Source organism: Pelecanus crispus, chromosome 4 (genome assembly GCF_030463565.1).
Source record: "Pelecanus crispus isolate bPelCri1 chromosome 4, bPelCri1.pri, whole genome shotgun sequence".
Taxonomy (NCBI): Eukaryota; Metazoa; Chordata; class Aves; order Pelecaniformes; family Pelecanidae; genus Pelecanus; species Pelecanus crispus.
In genome coordinates, this window is record NC_134646.1 from 42,725,803 (window position 1) to 42,744,306 (window position 18,504).

At 37.8% G+C, this 18,504-nt stretch overlaps 1 protein-coding gene across 2 annotated transcripts in view; it reads left to right on the forward strand.

Moving 5' to 3' along the window:
* The window catches only part of TLL1 (tolloid like 1), a 135,449-nt gene that overhangs the window by 90,451 nt on the left and 26,494 nt on the right, over positions 1 to 18,504 (forward strand). For both annotated transcript variants that reach the window (XM_075708918.1, XM_075708919.1), the window contains 5 exons: positions 7,200 to 7,302; positions 8,722 to 8,838; positions 9,875 to 10,020; positions 16,037 to 16,232; positions 17,698 to 17,823. In XM_075708918.1, coding sequence (XP_075565033.1) covers positions 7,200 to 7,302; positions 8,722 to 8,838; positions 9,875 to 10,020; positions 16,037 to 16,232; positions 17,698 to 17,823 — 688 coding nt within the window. The remainder of the gene's footprint in view (positions 1 to 7,199; positions 7,303 to 8,721; positions 8,839 to 9,874; positions 10,021 to 16,036; positions 16,233 to 17,697; positions 17,824 to 18,504) is intronic.

An 18,504-nucleotide genomic window follows, 5' to 3' on the forward strand; every position in this document is an offset into this window, starting at 1 on the left:
GAATTTTAGGGAAAAAAAGTGGGGGGAAAAAAATTGGCTTGGTGAGAGCAGTTTGGGGAGAGAAGTGTGCCACCCTAGTGAAAGCAAAACCTGTTCTTCTTGTGTACGCTTTCAAAACAGGCTAGCTGAATCTTGTTTTAAATTATTGGCTCAAATATTAGCCTGCCTCAAAATAAAAAAGGACAGAGGGAGCAATGGGAATTTTCACCTGAGACAAAATATGCAGGGGAAAAAAAAGGATGTAAGTTTCTTTATAAGAAGCAGTGGCCAATATTAAGCAGTCAAATACAGCCTAAAGACTGAAATATAGAATCTAGCACCAGCCTCAGTACTGGGGAGTCCAAAGAGGAAACCCCAGCATTTGCCCCCAGATATTTCAGTCAGTTTTTTCAGTGGGCTCCCACTCCATATTGGACATAGTTTTCTCCTGACTGGATTACTTTATTCCACGTTTCTTTCAGGTCAGGGTCCTGGTAGACACCAAGAATATATGTTCTTGATGTGCTAATAGATCCTGAGGAGCTGTAAGAGCATTTGCCACTATGGGGGATGAAAGCAAAGTCATTTGGAAAGTGTTCGCCCTCCTCTGGGCAAGAGCCAGAGACAGGAGGAAAAATAAACACACTCTGTGCTGGGAAGGTGTGGGTGGCTCTGCAGGTTGGCACGGAAAAACAAATGAGACCAGATGAATAAGCGAAGGTTTGCGCAGAAGATGCAAATTAATCTAGATAGGTAATTTTATGTCCCTGCTATTTGTGTTGCTTTTTAGACACTGTTGTGAAAACAACAAAAATGGCTTAGATTTCTATTCCTCTTTTAAAAAATAAAAAAATTGTAGTGTTTGTCTCCAATTATTATTGGCTTTTGAAAACAATATTAATATATGAGTTAGAAAATGGTCATGTTTAAGTATTCATAGCATACTACAACTTTGTGTAAGCCTATCAGTGGATGTTAGCGTAATTGTAATATATTTGTAATACCATTATGTCCTGAGATTGTAACCACCGTTGAAGCTGTATTAGACTATACAAAAGCCTAATGGGGGAAAGCCCCTGTCTTGAAGTCAGCCAGTGTAAGAAGACCGGCTCCCTTCCCATCTTACCCCCCACCCCAAATGGGGAAAAGGACTAAGCAGAATTTTCTAATTGAAATTTGACATGACAAGTCGTGTCTGTAGGGCACTGTTCTGACCTCCAGCTCTCATAGTCTCCATATAGTTCAGCAAGAACAAAGTAAATAATATTTGTGCTAATGTCAAAAAGTCTGTTTTGTCAGTGCTATTCCCATAGGATATTGTCTGTCTTGAGATAAAGGACCCTATTTGCAGCAAGTACTTGATGTGAATGGCAGATAGCAGAAATGAGGGCTAAATCTTAACTAATGCATATATCACGGTACCTTGGACACACATTATGCTTGATCCCAGATTTTCTCAGTAAATGATGATAACATATTCATATTAGGAAGGGAAAATAAAAATATATTTAACTTTTTGATCCTTTGTTTGCTGCTTTGACCCTGATAGATCTCAGGAATGTTGTGTGGAGGTTAGAGTACGTATAAGTACATCACATCATGTTCTGAAATGTCAGTGAGCACTTTAGTCACCTAAAAATAAACTGAAAAAGCATCAGTCCAGATTGTCTAGCTCTTGTCTCTTATTTACTGAGATTTAACATTGTACTGTTTGAACATAGTTTAGAGGGCTTCTATCCATGCTGCTTTCTGCAAGTAAAGACACTTCCTATCTTTGATGGCAGGAAATTCAATGAAGGATGGGACTGCAGTGGTACTCACTAGCTGCAGCATTCCTTTTTGTTCATAAGCATCGTAAATTACCAGCCCAACCTAAACTGTGTGTGTCCCTATTACTAAAACAAGGTGGTTCATTCACCTTTTACTTTTTCTCAAGACTTGAGACTATATGGTAAACAGCTGTACACAGTACATCTATACCTAGAAAAATCTCTGGGGGAGGATGGTGTTAGGAATACTGTATGCCCTCTGCCAGGGTGAATCCTGCCTTCTGGTGTGTAGAAATTTTGTTGGCATAGGGAGTTGCAACTGTGCCAGTGTTTCTTTTTTTAATCCACCTTTTTGAATAGGTTACATTACTTTCCAATTTTCCTTCGTGTTTAACATGAATGATAAAACAGGACAGATAAATCTTTGGTTGATATGGGAAGAAATGACACCTGCAGAAAACTTAGTGTGTACTACCTGGTGTTTGCTATATATTTTGTGCTTTCTTATCCCAGGCAGTAAGAGATATGATAAATATTCTCTCTGAAGCTGCAGTAGCACAATTGAATCTGCTGCGTAATCAGTAAGTCCTTAATTGTGCTGACAAATACCCATTGGTTGTTTTTCCTATGAAGACTTTCAGCCGTCCTGTCCCCTTGAACAAGCTCTGCCTTGTCTGTAGCTCTATTTAATACTTTGCAGAACTGCAAATCAGGATCTTAAATATATTTATACTTGTTTGGTTCCCGACCAGAAATCATGCTGTGACAGACTGGGGGTTCTGCCTATGTACAGCTAATGAATTCTGGTCAATGTTAAGGAATTGCTGTATCATCAAATACTTTGGCATGTCAGAGTGAGAAAAGGCTGTGAAGGTTATTTCATATAGTTTCAAAGGGAGGGGCCATTGAGGAGGCTAATTAAATTTTAATGGTTTCCATTTAGATAGCAGCACTTTGAGACAATGACATGATCACACCTAAGTAAAACCATCCTTTTCCCAACTTTATCCTGGCAACTAAGGTTTGGGAAAAGGCAAATTTCCAAGCAGAGAACAGAGAAATCTGATGTTTCTGCTGTGTCATGGAAAATGGAAAACTTGTGGCTTGACTGGTGAGAGACCTCCAGGCTCTACACAGCTGAGCCAATGGAGGAGGTATAGGATGTGGCTTCCATAACTTGCTTCCAACAGAGCCAGCTGGGTTAGCTTAAGCAGCTGTGGAAGGTAGCCTGACCTTAACCCAGCTGCCTGCCTCTCATCTGGGTAAAGAAAAAAGCTCCCCCTTGTGAACCTCTCTGCCTGCACAGCTGGGGTGAGATGGGCATGGGTAGAAAAGGACAAGGAGACTGCTGAGGGCAGTAGGGTTTGCAAGCAGTACGCCTAGATAGAAACAGAGATACCTACCTATGGTCTGAGAAACTCAGGAAAAAAAGAAGGTAGCGGTTTAGAAGGAATTTGAACTGCAAAGTGGATGAGCTGAAGAGAACAAAAATTATGTAGTTGGTGAGGCCTTTTTATTTGAAGGACAAGTTCAAGAAGAAACAGTCTGCAAAGGATAGACAGAATTGCTGTGTGAATGAGAGAATATACAGGGCCTCTCTGCCATCCTCATTGGTAGATTCAAATAGCACTTGGAAATGTAGCAAAAAACGAAGCAGAGGAAAGCACATGAATCATTGTACTTTCAGCCACATCTGCATATTTCGCATGGAGAATAACATGGTAAGTAGGTGGTTTTGGAATTCTGATAATATTTGTGCATTTATTTCTTCAGTACGTGTCCCTGAAGGAGTGCCTGAATAGTAAAGGCAAAATGCCCTGTGGGTTAGACGTCTGGGAAAGGGTGCATGTAAGCTAGAAGAAGCTTGAGAGGTGTAGCAGTAGGCAAAAGCAAAGAGGTGAGTTGTGAGGTTCCCTTTCTGGGAAGGAATGGCATGGGAAGTCTGCATCCCAGAAACAAGACAAGGAAGTTGAAACACGAGGTGCTGCAGTTAGACTAAAAGAAGCTTGAGAGCATGTGGATGGACACAACTACAGTAACCTAGTGAATGCCAGCTAGGGAATCAACTAATGCTTTGATGCATGCCATTTTTAGGTAAACAGTGCAATAGTCTGGAAAGTGAGTAGTATAACATTGCAGGATTTCTGTCAATTTTCTCAATAACACTGGAAGGAAAACATTCTTCCTATTTTGCAAAATTAAAACAAAAAAAAAAGTCATTCTCCACCAAGGCCCCGGTGCAAAACTGGCAAGGGGAAAATGAGATCCGTCTGAAGAGAGATATAGTTCAATAGTTGGATTGAAGATAGAGGTGGTTAGATAGAAACCCAGATTGTAGTGCTTGCTCTGCTGAGAGTGCATCTGAAGTGTGTGCTGTGCTTACCTGAAGCATTCCAGTTGTCCCTCTGCTGTTGAAATTTGTTCTACTTAACCTGACTAGCCACATCTGAAATGGGAAAGGAGTCTTAAAGTCTAGCTCACAGAACTTGTGGAGATATAGAAGATCTAGAATCAAATCTTGAATGTCTCAAAGTTGGAAGTTCAAATCCTTGGAGTTCAACAGTGGACTGTCTGGATAATTTGCTTACTGGCTTTCACAAAAAAACCCCTACAAACCCAAAACCAAACCAAACCAAAACCAAACCCCTCCCAAAAGACACAAGCAACACTCCCTCCTTCCTCCCCGCCCCCCAATCCCCTACCTGTTCTAGCTTTAAAAGCACTGATTTGATATATTTTCCATATAAAAGCTATTGTTCTAATTCACTGAATGATTAAATGGGTGAGCATTTCATTATCTTCTTAAATTCCATGCTTATGTAGATAGGGGATGTGTTCATAATACAAGATATTGATTAAAACTGTTTTTTTCATTAGGACTTAATTTGCTTTGTTTTTCAAAGTTTGGGGAAAGATTATCTATATTGAAAAATAGTTCAAGATATTAGAATACCTATTACTGCAAACCTTTCAGTATAAGGAACATGTTTTCCTTAAATATATTCATTTCTACTGTAATTTCTTTTGCAACGGAGAGAAGGGATTGCAGAGCAGTTGTGTCTGATTTCAGATTAGTCAATTTGCATCTCTGAGCTCAGGAAGGAAGCTAACAATATAATTTGATGAGTATTCATTTTTATAGGTCTTTATGTTTCAGAGTGCCAGTGGCAGCCTGGACATGAGTTAATATTATCTAAATATATTATCAAACTAACATTGCAACAGACATTCTTTGCATATAGATCTGAGACTGAATTATTGCCTCCCTCTGTGGCCCTAAAATGGCAGAAGGGAGGGGCAAAAAGAGAGAAGGCAGGCTGTATTTGTTGCATTCGCTACACCAAAAACGTACCAAAGCTGCTTGCAGGATGTTCCCATGTAGAACACAGTGCTAGAGGCAGACTGCTGTTTAAGCAACCCTTTTGCATGTTTTGTGGATGTGGTAGCAGCTTGTGGATATAAATGTTTGGCCATACTCAACCATCAGAACAGGTATTCATTTATTCAGTGCTGTCCTGATGGTCCTTGGCATGCTTCGTGTCCCATACCTTCATCCCACAAGGCTGTGGCTGCCAGCATAATGTGCCTCACTGTACAGGACTTCTGGCTGTTGGGTTTTATGTGTAGCCTTACAGATGTTTTCTGTTTCCCATGTCATCATGGTAGTAAAGGCGAAAGCTGAACAGAATCACCTGTGAGCTTGGTCTTCCACCCAAACAGTCAGTAGTGTCAGCACTAGGGCACAGGGGAAGATACAGCTTTTCAGATTAAGTCAGAAAGTTTCCCATTCTCCATTGAAAACAAAATAGATTTTTGAGAATGTAATTGCTCGCATGGATGTACTTAGTTATTTTTTGTGGAAAGTAAGTGAAAGCAAAAGCCCTGCTAGCCTAATGTTAAGACACATAGTGTTTTGCTGCGAAAGATTGTCTCCATTTTGCATTGTTTGAAGAAGAGCCTTACCGTGGCTCTCTACCACCTACACGCCCAAACCACTGAGCTTTACGTTATCTTTAAATTAGCTTCCTCCAATAGCTAACAGGTTTTGTCTTCATAAAATTAAACAGTCTGAAAAAGTTCTGCCTTTCTGATTTAATATTGTACTATGTTGTGGTTGGAGAGACATATGGTGCCTTCAGAGGAGATGGAAGTAAACCATCCCGTCTGACTATCTGGGCCCGTTGCTCCAGTTATGGTGTTGTATTTCCTCCTTGCAGCTGGACGAAGGGTAAATTCCTCTCCTTTCAACTGACACTCAGAGCTGCTTCATAGGCTGCCATGGAGATATATTTTTGCAGTGTGAGGTATTTGCTACTGTGCAGCAATTAATGTTTGCTTTATAATAGCAGGTTTCAATTGTGAGTTCCTAGGATCAAAGCTAAAAATAAAGCCACTTCTATGCTCATATGTGAATAAAGAACACTTTTAGTTAGGCTGAAATATTTATTAATCTACACTGAGGAACTGATTTGGAAGAAGATGAGTTCTTTTTCCAAATACACCTAAATCCAATGAAAGGGTATGAATTGGAAATTATTTTATAATACAAAATATGAATGATTTTTAACCTTCTTGTTTGGACTTATCCCTGAAATTGCAGGGCATGATACTAAGACTGTCCTAGTCAGTCAGTGTCCAAACTGTAGCTATTGTGTCATCCTGTGATCCAGAATGAATCCTATTCCTATGTTAAAAGTTTACGTTTATGGCAGTTTAGGATTAGTATTTCTAAACCAAAGTGGGATAGTGTAATGGTCTGGGGTAGTCCTGATGTTAAGTATTGAACATATGCCTATTTACAGATGTGCTCAGTAAAATTGGGAGGTCAAGTTCAAAAGTTCCAGAAATGCACAGAACTCAGATTTCTGTATAAAAAGCTTTATTATAGTTTCATTAAAAGTCATTAAGGGAGTGTGTACCATTTGTTTTAGTGCTATTGCTTTCAGCATTACTGTCCACCATTGTCAATATTTAGCTTATCTAAAAGTAAATTATCTTGTCAAAACAGTAGTAGAAGGAAACACAAACCAAAATAAAACAACATTTTTTTTTTTTCAGCTGTCAGTGCTGATTATAGTCAGAATGGAATGGAAGAGGAATTGGCAGGAGAATTATCAAATAACATACTATAAATTATATTAGGACATTATTTTACCTTATTAACATTCTCAAATTTTTATTTCTCCATGAAAAACTCCCTGTAAGCAATTAAATGTGAGTAGTCTGTCTTGAATCTGCTCAAATATGTAAGATTAAATAAAAAACTTTGAATGTTCCCAAAAAATTTTAACTTACTATAAGAAACAATTGAGGAGAGGTTAATTAAGTGACTAAGTAGTTGGAATTCTGTTACAGGTGACCATTCTGGCTTCACTTCTGCAGAATGTTGTTGTGATCATTTTCTAGTCTGAACAACACATGATTTAATTAGGTGTTCTCCTCTGATTGCAGATAGTTTTAAACTTCACCACCATGGACCTTTACAAGAGCAGTCTCTGTTGGTATGACTATATTGAAGTAAGAGATGGCTACTGGAGAAAATCACCTCTGCTTGGTATGCAACTGTTAAATGCTGCGCTGTCCATAGTTACCATACTCACTGAGTTCAGTGGGCTTGCTTGCTGTTGAACCCAAAACAACCCTCTTGGGTTTTAGGTGTCTAGAATGTATCCAAACTTAGGGATTGTAAAAAACTCTAAATGGCCTCAAATAAGTCGTTTATTCAACTTCAAGCCTCAAGCCTTCCTTTCATTGCAGCTAGCTGTTATTCAGCTGCATGTGGAAAGATGAAAACCACAAAATGTGCAACTTTTTGCTTTGCTTATGGGTATTGAAATGTGAAGTTACCATAGTTTTGTTCACAGAAATAGGGAAATAGTATACAGACAAATCTGTAGAGCATGTGATGGGAAATCCATACAGCATGTGATGAGCACATGCACTGTGGTTGAGAGCACCCACTGTAGAGTTGTACGTATGAGCTCTTTTCCTGTACTTTTAAAATTATGAACAGAAGATTACTTCTGTTTCATCTTTGCATGTCCTTCCCTGCTCTTGCAGAGAAAAGACATGCAAAGCTATAATGAATTAAGTCTTAGAGTTCCAACTAATGTGCAGGCTGCAGCCATTCTTTTCTTAATGCAGAGGTCTGGTGGGGAGATTTCAGACCCTGTAATGCCACTGCCCAATCCAGAGGCTTGGTTTGATATCCCGTGATCTTCTCTGATTGAAACGCGGGATTTCAGACCCTAGGAAACATGAACATCTCCAACTCCTTGGGTCAGTTTTGTTGTTGTTTTTAGAATGAAGACTAAACCTGTTTGTTAGCATCCTAACAGCCACAATTTAAAAACAGCAAAAAAGAAGGAAAAGGAAGCAGATACAGAGGACAGCTTTTTAACAGTAGTGCCTATTTTCTTGGCCTTAAAAATAAAAGAAGAAACAGTTAAGAGCAGACAGTAATTAACCTTTTCTCCTGTTCCCTTCTCTATCACCTAGACAAACAGAAATTTCACCACCTAGGCTGAATTTAAGAGGATAATATAGTCTAGGGTCGTTTGGATGTTAGTTTTTAAATCTCTTTGGTCCTTAGACACAATGAGCAGTATTACTGTGACCTAGATTACATTCCTCTCTTAAGATTAGTACTCACTTTCCCCTTCCAAAATGCCTGGGTTTGTATGTATAAAAACAATCTATAACAATAATTTTTCTACTTCAGTCCCCTAAAGGTTTTATACTTAGACTTCTGAGCCTGACTGCAATGAAAAGAAGTACTGAAACCTTTATAATAAAATCTTTGTGTATTATGTCCTGATCTGCAGAAACGCATGTGCTTAACCATAAGCGTGTGAATAGTTCCACTGAGTTGGTTATGCTACTCCTGTTTACAATGTTAAACACTTGTGTAAATGTTTGCAATGTTTGGCTTCAGAGGTGGCAGAAAATGCAGTTACTGGTTGCATGTTTTTAGGCAGGTTTTGTGGTGACAAACTGCCAGAAGTCCTCGCATCCTCCGACAGCAGGATGTGGATCGAGTTCCGCAGCAGCAGCAACTGGGTTGGGAAAGGTTTTGCAGCAATTTATGAAGGTAAGCTTCTTATAGCATTAAAAATTACTTGATTATGGAGGAAAAATATTAACTTGGATATATAAAAAAAAAAAAGTCAAAAATAACCTAATATGAAATCAGTATTTTATTACTAAAAGAGACAGTAGGTGTTAACTTACCAGACAGAACATTTTGAAACTCTTCTTGTGATCAGATTTCAGATGACCTCTTTTCCAGGGACACCACTGATAACATTCAGAAGCATTTTTTACCAGTCATTTAATTAACTAAATGTGCATGTTCTTGTGCTTAGTGCATGGAAGGATTTCTTTGAGTACTTTCTGTTTATTCTTCAGAAAAATCTGACTTAAATTTTCCATATGCTCTGGGATGACTTAATAGAGACACTCCCCCACACCGAGTATATTAGCAAGTCAACATTCACCTGTTTAAAATAGAGCCTGTTTTCTTAAATATTGAATCTAGTAGTAGTAAACTGTATGATTTAGTTGATATTCAGAGATCTTTACATCGTTATCAATAAGGACCCCAAAAAGTGCACTTACTTCTCATTAAAATATTTTTTGTTTATATTAGCTGTTTCTTCAAATTCAGTGTAAGCTTGAAGCGATAAACCAGAGGTTAAAATGCATAGATCATTGTAAAAGATGAGATTTTTCTCTCATTTGTCTCTTTCTAAAGGTCAGTAAACATTAATGAAGAATGTTTATTAAATATATTTCAAAGGTGAACAAAAAGGAAAATTTAATTATTTTGACCTTTTGAATATATTCTGTAAAATGTATAGATTCAGATTTTCCATGATTCTAAAGTCTTCCTGAATCTTGTAGACATGTTTAGAGCTATTAGAAATGCTGAATTATATTTGCTAACTGAAATACGAATAGTGGTTTAAATGGATTGTGTTTTCAATACTTTGTCCTTGGTAGACTTTTTAAGTCTTCTCCAGAATAATCTTATCATTGGTGTTAAAAAGAGGAGCATAAGATATCAGTTTGGACATGGGGAACAGAAAATGTCATTATCGCCAATAAGAATTTTATGCTTTTACCAGCTATCTGTGGAGGTGAAATCCACAAAAACGAAGGCCAGATCCAGTCTCCAAATTATCCTGATGACTACAGACCAATGAAGGAATGTGTGTGGAAAATAACAGTGTCAGAAAACTACAATGTAGGATTAACCTTTCAAGCATTTGAGGTAAAGCCTTTTAACTGATCTCAGAAAAGCATCTAGTGGATAAGTGATAGTGACATTTAAGGGAATCCTCATTAAACCTGAGAAAGAATTTAAGAATTCTCTATGAAAAATAAGTTCCAGAATCCAATTCTACTCTCCGTGAAACCTTCCTTTCTGCAGGAATTTTCAGGAAGATTAAAGGTTTTTCATGTTTTCTATGCTATTTGAATTAGAATGTTTGAAGTACTGACAACAGTTGCAGTTTAGCCATATACATAATCCAGTTCAGTAAGGCTGCTTTAATATTCTGTTAAATAATCAGGATTTTTTATATTTGCTAAATCTTACTGTTAAAAAGGAATGTCTATCTGGAAAGAAACCACTGTGGTTTTTGGCTTCTGTTTTGAGAAGAAAGAAAGAATGAAAAAAAAAAAAACTACTTAAATTCAGTTTATAAACCTATATTTAGAGAGGGAAGTAAAAAACCATGGTGAGTCATACTTGCTTGTCTTTAGTGTACATCTCTGTGTATAACACTGCTAAACAGTGGTAAACTCTTGTATAACAAAGAAAAATGATATTTCATACATCTTTTTTATGCATACATGGTACACTGTCTTGAAGTTTGTAGATCAATTTCATAGCATACTTTAAGTTCACTTGTTTTATTTGAATATGCTTCAACAGTAATGACATGAAGAATTTTTTTTTTAAATCTAAAGTTTTTGGCTTTATGGTGCACATAGATATAAACACAGGTATAATACAGATATAATTTCCAACCTGTAATTTTAGTCTTACAGACTTCAGGGGTATGGCATATTTTTGCTATGACTGGTGAAAGGTCTGAGCATGAGTTGATAAGGGTTTGGGACTTTATTGGCAATTATGAATATGAAAAATGGAAATGTTAATAATTTCACAGATTCTACTTCATTTTCCCTTTTTCATGTCCTGAATTAATGTTCGATCTAGTGCAGACAAGATCAGCTCTCCCTGCTCAAAGATTTTTCCAAGGGCCATTCAGACTCTGCATTGGCCTGGCTCAAGATTAGTTAACATAGTATGTCAGTCTCTCTTTTTAAACACTGTTGAAAATGAACAATGTTTTCAGTAACTTTATATAATTTACTAACTAGATATGGAGCTTTCCTAGGCTGCCACTGGTGCTCAGTACTTTTTAGTGTGATCCCAAGAGAAATGGCACTATGCCTCTGCATAAGAGACTTGCCACAATATTTGATCTCCATGCAGATGCTCAGCGTTGGTCTAAATGCGCAGTACATTATTGCTTGAACTGACCCCAGTTCAGTATCACCTCTGGGAGAATCAAACTTCCATCTCTTCTTACCTTTCAGGACCTTTTTTTAATCACCAAATTAGGGACTATTTGCAAGTGTGAAGATGGCATGTTCATGCCTCACCACATAGAAAATAATTAGAAGCAAAGGACCAGCAAATGAGAGCACAATTTAGTAGACTAGTGGCTAAGGCTGTAAGAAGAAATGTCCAGTTTTTCCCCCAGACTATTTAGTATTATGGCACTCTCTAGAGGTGAAACATATGGACTGACGCCTCATAAGAAGAAAGAGGAAATTGAGCAGAAGTATAGTTGAGTGGTATTCTGAAGTTAGTACCTCTGCTAGATGTGTTTTGAAAGGGGGCAAAAAAAAAAAAAAAAAATCCAACAGCAGGGACATGAAAGGTACATACTTTTCCAGGGAGAGTTTGAACTGTGATTCCAGAGTGGCAAGATGCCCTTGAGCACCAAATGAGGTGCCCTAGAAAGGCAAAAGACTTCTGTTAGATCTGTCTTCACAGTGTTTCTTCCTGGCTCCCCACTGAGAGTGAGAGTTGCTTTGGAAACTGCTCTGAAGTGCCTTGCCTAGACATTCACCATTGGGTCTGATTTCCATTTCGGGTCCAAGTGCCTGAACGTAGGTGTTCTGGTTTTTGGTACTAAGTCCCTCTCTGGACTGAATCCTTGGTGCACTGCCCAGTAAAACAAATAGTCGTTTAAAAATCACAGTTCTTCAAGCCAGCTGAGATCAAAAAAAGTAAATGTCAGGCCAAAGAGTTATTGCAGTGTGTTTGTGAGAAAATTACTTCTCTGTCCTTTGAAAGGTACAGTTAAGTAAGAGGAATTCTCATTATCCATATGTAATTCTAGAAAAAATAACTGTATAAATAACCTTCACTCTGAAATGAAAGCACTAGGAAAGCTGAGAATTTCAAACTGTATCAATGAGTCATCTTGTTTTGCCTGCTGCGGGCAATGCATTTTCCACTGAGTGTGGGATTACCCTTTCTTATTTGGCTGTCTGATGGGCAGCTACACTTTCCAGTGTCTAGATGACAGTAGAGATGTTGGGACTGGTAACTCCATCTTTTTGCTTCATTGTTATAGTCACTTTTATTATATTGTTCTTTGAAAAGTAGTGGTTCTTGGTTTGTGGGTGGTGTTTTGGGGTTTTTTTATTTGTTTGTTTGTTTGTTTTTAAAAAAAGAACTTTTGTTGGCATGCAGTCTTACCAGCTAAGGCAATTCAGAGGGTTTGTAGACCTGAGCCATGTTAATCTTCCTCATTTGAGTGGCCCTGTTAATCTTTGTGTAGATAGCATTCATTTAAATTATTTTTACATGTCAGGGACTAAAATTTACCTGATCTTCTGATTCCACTGGGCATACATCCCACCTTTTATGACTAAAGTCTATGACCTGAGTCAGATATGTTTACCTGTACTAGAATTCGACTCTGTCAACAAATAAATTAACAATAACAAAAAGTAATTGGAAGATTTCTCCTGAAATATGGTTGCTCCCGGATTTGCTTTTCAAATCCTCTTGTCTCTGTTTGCTGTTTGTTTTTTTTTTAAATATATATATTTTTTCCTTTTGGGGGAGTGCTACAAAACAAAGATAGTCTGGAATTTTTAACCAAATATATTTTAGTCTAAAGTAATTGGTTTGTTTCAGAAATGAAACTAGGTACAAGGAATTTTCTTTTCTTCTGTGGAACCTCTCTGGCTTTCCATTTCACCAGGAGATTTCTTAGTGTTTTCCTGTGCTTATGTGCCTGTCTTTAGAAAATTTTCTGGCATTTTCTCAACTTAGTTCTCTAATGCCATTCAAATTCTGGGTTTCCTCCAAGGCCTTCAGGAGCCGATGGTATCTGTCATTCTCCTATAAGCAATGCATTTTTCTGTAAAACCTGTTTATTTATGCTTTTTTGCATTTGCTAACATTTTGCATATTTCTTCTCATCCACATGTAATATCGATCTTGTGAAATTTTAATGCTCCAGGAAATAAGGTTTACAGGATCAGTCCAGTTACAGCTAAACTCACTGGGAGTCCTTTCATTAACTTGCAGAGATTTTCTACCCTTGCAGCAGGAAGAACAAGAGCATATTGCAAGTGTAATAGATCTTTGTATGGCAGTGTTCCCAGATGACAGTACCATGATGTCCTAAAACCTGAGGTGCAGATAAGCAAAGCACATTTTATACTAGTTCTTTTTCATTGGTTACCAAGTGCCTTGACACCAGTTATCATTTCTCAAAACCACAGTAGTTATCTGTTAGTTTATATATAGATGGAACTATTTAATCCCTTAATATAATAATATTGATAATAATAATGGCATCACTTGCAGTAGTAGTAGCACACTAAAAATAAATGAATATGGTAGAATGGCAACCTTTTGAATTGTTTTATTGAAAATCAATAGCACTTTGAGTTGGTTGACTTTTATAGTCCTAGGAAGTTTAGCAGCTTATTGCTATACAAAATGTATTTTTAGCTGTTGTCTTCTGCCAAAAATAGAGTGATTCTCAGAAAAGAAACTAACAATTCACCTCAATGGGAATTTAGTACATGTAACTCAGAGCTGCACTTGGCCTATGAAAAATCATAATTTCCATATTGCCCCATAGAACATGGAAACATGGGAAAAACAGATGTTAATTAAAAGTCTTGAGTAGTGAAATGACCACAGACATGTGGGGAAAATACACAATTCCTTCATTGATATTAGTGGGCTTTGGACCACGTCACTTCTTTCTACATCAGAGTGCAATATGATTTTTAGTGAGATAACAAGGCAGATTTTGTTTCAAATTGGAATATGATGTCGTGTTTAAAAGTTGTTATTTATATTAATGAAAATTTGGACTCGGTATTACAGTGTCAAAAACTTATCAGTGCTCAGGTAGACACATGCCTGACCACATTAGTTGCAAACATACAATTGCCATTGAAGTCAGCAATAGGTGATTGCATCCCAGATCTTCATGACTTTTCTCACTCATTTCCCAAACTCTGGCCCAAAGCAATTCCTGAGCAAACAGCTAAGAAATTACAGTAAATGGCAATACGGAATGTGCCAGAGAAGTGAGTGGGAGAAAATTACGTATGTAAATGCCTGAAGAATTGGAAAGTTGGAAAGAAGACAAGCAAATTTTGTGTCTAAGTGCCATATTTTGATGCCATTAAAATGAAATAAAATGAAAGAGCCCCTTCCCCCGATTTTCCCTCTTTACATAAAAGAAGCAGAAATCCTAATGTGCTAAATGAAAGCTCCTTAGTCTGTGGTGGTTGCTGAGCTTAGTGCTGGTCATAATGCACAATTAGAGCAGAGTACCAGCAGCCACATGTACTAACTGTGCTGCTTATGTGCAAGAAAAACTCTGTCTGGAGAGAAGATGTGGATTTTTCTCGGTTTGGTTTGGTTTTGACTTCTTTGTCATTTTAACAGAATTTGGGTGTGCTGAATTAAATTTGAGGCTTATCCAACCCCTTCTCCCTGACTGTGGTCCCATCCCCCCCATCCCTTAACCTACCTCACGATTCAGCCACTTAGTTGAACAATAGTTTTCTTAGAGGAATTATTTTTGAATGCTTGGATTTAGTTAATTCTTTTATAACTAAGATGTTATATTATTTGAGTAACGTGAAGTAATCCTGCAGTAAAATGACCCAGATCAAGAGGGTTTTCAATTCTGTTGGGAAAGATACTCTCTCAATAAAGACAGGCATCATAAATTATCTAGGCTCCAGATAGGATCGTATCTGGGTTGCAACTGCTTTCCTCTTTGGTGCAATTCCCACTCTGACTGACTCTGCAAATACTATTATGTAAGGAGCACAAGGCTTGCTACCCAAGTAGAAATGCACACATGTACACTCACATATTAGTCTATGTTTGGATGTTATCTGGCAGGAGGTTTAAATGAGAGGGACATTTTCAGTTGTTCTGGTTTCAGCAGGTTTCTCCATCAGTACAGCAAAGATTCACTCATTGACTCAGAAAGTCAAAAGAAGACACCTGAGATCAGGAATCGTGCAACAGAAACCAGACACATCAGGTGCAGAAAAATAATGACGATTTTTTTTTTTGTCATCTGTTCTATTGGCTACTTAAGAGCTGATAATTTTACAAGTGTGTTTGGATCTAATTCTACAGATGCCCTAAACTCTTAATGAACTGTTATTTTTTACACTTACCCAGCAACATCTGTGGGTAGTGATGAATGCAAAATTTTGAACTGTGTTGAGGATAAAGGAAGGAAATAAAATACTGATCATCACCTGAAGTAGAACAGGTTGATAAAGTCTAAAAGTCGTATTTATATTGATCAAAATTGAGCTTTTTAATATTTCAGAACCAATTAATATTTCTGACCTGTTTAGTTGTTGAACCATTAATCTTGTATACTTGAGTGTACATGAAAAAGAGGACTTTACTTGAGCTCATAGTAGGAATTTGAGAACATTAGGAAGCGTAGAGGTAAGCATGCCTTTTTTAGTTACTTTTTTCCAGTTAGACTGTTGTGTCCTGTGTCAACAATTTTTTCTTGTAAAAAACAAGTATAGTTAAAAACAGTCCAGTGATGCTTGTTCATCTTCCTGATGTTTGAACCCTAAACAGAGAACCCTAACCTTAACTTTGAAAAATTTCTATTCTGTTTATTATCTGATTGATATTTGATATTTATGGTCAAGTTCAAATAGGTCACTTTAAAACTAATTTTTTACAGATTGAAAGACATGATAACTGTGCATATGACTACTTGGAAATTCGTGATGGAACAAATGAGAACAGTCCTTTAATTGGTCACTTTTGTGGCTATGACAAGCCAGAAGACATTAGATCTACCTCTAATACCCTGTGGATGAAGTTTGTTTCTGATGGAACCGTTAACAAAGCAGGGTTTGCAGCTAACTTTTTTAAAGGTAAATGCTAAAGGATATTCTGGGAGCTGTGAACTTCTTATCACTTGGTTTTGTACTAGAAAAATTATGACAAGATATTAAAAATATTTCTCAAACTATTTTTACTAATATCAGTTCTGTACTGCCTCCAGCATATTTTTTAGCTCGGCATACATTTTATCAAAAAACCCCAGTAGACATATTTGAATCTCCTTGCAAAATATGCCCAAAGAATGAAGGAACATATTCAGTGCAACTTCCTACTGTCTTCAGGTTCAAATAATCAGCTTAGTTTTGAAACACCTTTGAAACATACCTAATCTTGTAAAAAATGGCTTTTTTTGTCATTGTGTTATCAAATATAAAGTTAAGTAGTATAATCACAAATGTGTCTATTCTGTTTACGTTGTCTTTTTCTTTTGTTTAAGTGGTGTGTTATTTCTAATCTGTTTGCTGCATTAGGCTGCTTTATCAATTTACCTTCTGTGAGCAAGAAAAAAAATTAAAAAAACCCCAAACAGCTGAGAAATCACAGTGATCAATGGCCTCAAAGTCTTCCTCCATTTTTTTTTGGGGGGGGGGGGGGGGAGGGGGGGGGTGGTGGTGTCATACAACTGCAGCTCTACCTGGAGCATTTTGTGTATGGGGAGTGTGTAATTCCTACCCTGTGCTGCCCATGGCATAGCGAAAGCCACTAGCAGTGGTGTGGCCATGGTGACACCCAAAATACAGGACATGCCATCAGGAGAACCTTTTTGCTCTTTTTGAAAAGCCACAAGCTGGGGCTTTTCTTACCCTAATTGTTAGTTTTCACTGTAGACAATTATAACCTTGAAGGCTGTAGACACGAGGGTGGGAGCTCTGTTTTATTTCTAAGAAATTACTTGTCCTAGTATAAGGAAACAATATTTCAACATCCGAGGAATATTTTAACAATGAATCTCATGGGTATACTTCAGAGCTAGTAGAGATAATACATTATTCCTTTCCCTCCCCCATCCCTGATGCATCTTGTTCCTTTTAATATCAGTAGAATGAAAACCTGGGATTTGAGGATTCTGTTAATCTGGTTTTGAGTATGAATTCGGGATAATGCACAAATTGATTCTGTGGGAGATAAAGTGCCCTTCAAGTGACCCTGCTGTGGATTTTCAATCTTTCTTTCAATACTTTATACAACCTTTAGATTACGGCTGCCTGAATTATTGTATGCTGCCCAGAAAGTGCTTATAAATTAGGTCTGCAGCTGTCAGTAGGTATTGTTGTAAAAAAAACCCACCCAAACCCCACAAAGGACAATTTTTTTATTTTCTCCATTGCAGGTCTCCTTAGCATTTGAAAATCCTCTAGTCAGCAACCACAGTGTGTTATGTAGCGCACCTTATAGTGGCATGCATACAGCTTTCTGGGTTAATGTTGATCCAGCAATTACAGCTGAGGAAGGTAATTATTTAACACGTTTTTGCATTCTTCCCTGTCTTGGCAGAGGAAGATGAATGTGCGAAACCTGACAATGGTGGCTGTGAGCAGCGCTGTGTAAATACTCTGGGCAGCTACCAGTGCGCCTGTGATCCTGGCTATGAACTTGGTCCTGACAAAAAGAGTTGTGAAGGTACAGTGTGTTGCTGTGTTAGGGGCTCTTAAAGCTCACCAAGTGCCATCACGTGACTGAAATGCTGCACCTTTCATATGCTCTGTCCTAGCAGTGTGAGAATTGTGGAACCCAGCCTGGAGAACCAGTGTTCCCTTTTAAGTAGTGGTGCCAGAGTAATGTCTGTCCACAGCAGTCATCTTCATCCGATGTCTCACTAATTTAGCTGTACAGGTTTTGCTGTTCGTCAATTGGGAATGATGCAATGCAGGACTTCATACCTTCCCAAACCACTTATTACATTATTCATACTCATTAAAGCAAAGTCTCCCACCACGCATAAGGAGACAATTATCAGCGGAGCAATGTTCCACTGTCTCAGAACTGGCATATTTAATGATCCCTATGACCACTTCTGAGGGGTTGTGACTGGGAAGCTGGCAGGTTTGAAGAGCAGGATCCTTTATTCTAGCTCGAAGCTCAGAGAAATCCCACTGCCAGTCAGATTGTGGACTTTCCTTGCTGGAAACAAATTCTGCTTTTCAGTGTGAGCAAAGGCCAGCCGGGTTAGCTCAGTTGGTTAGAGCATGGCGCATTCTAAGCGTGTTCAAATAATGATTTGGAGGAAAAAAAAACAACCTGATAAGTGGAAGTCTGTGTAAACGTAGGATTGGACTGAGATAAGTTTTGAATTCTATACAT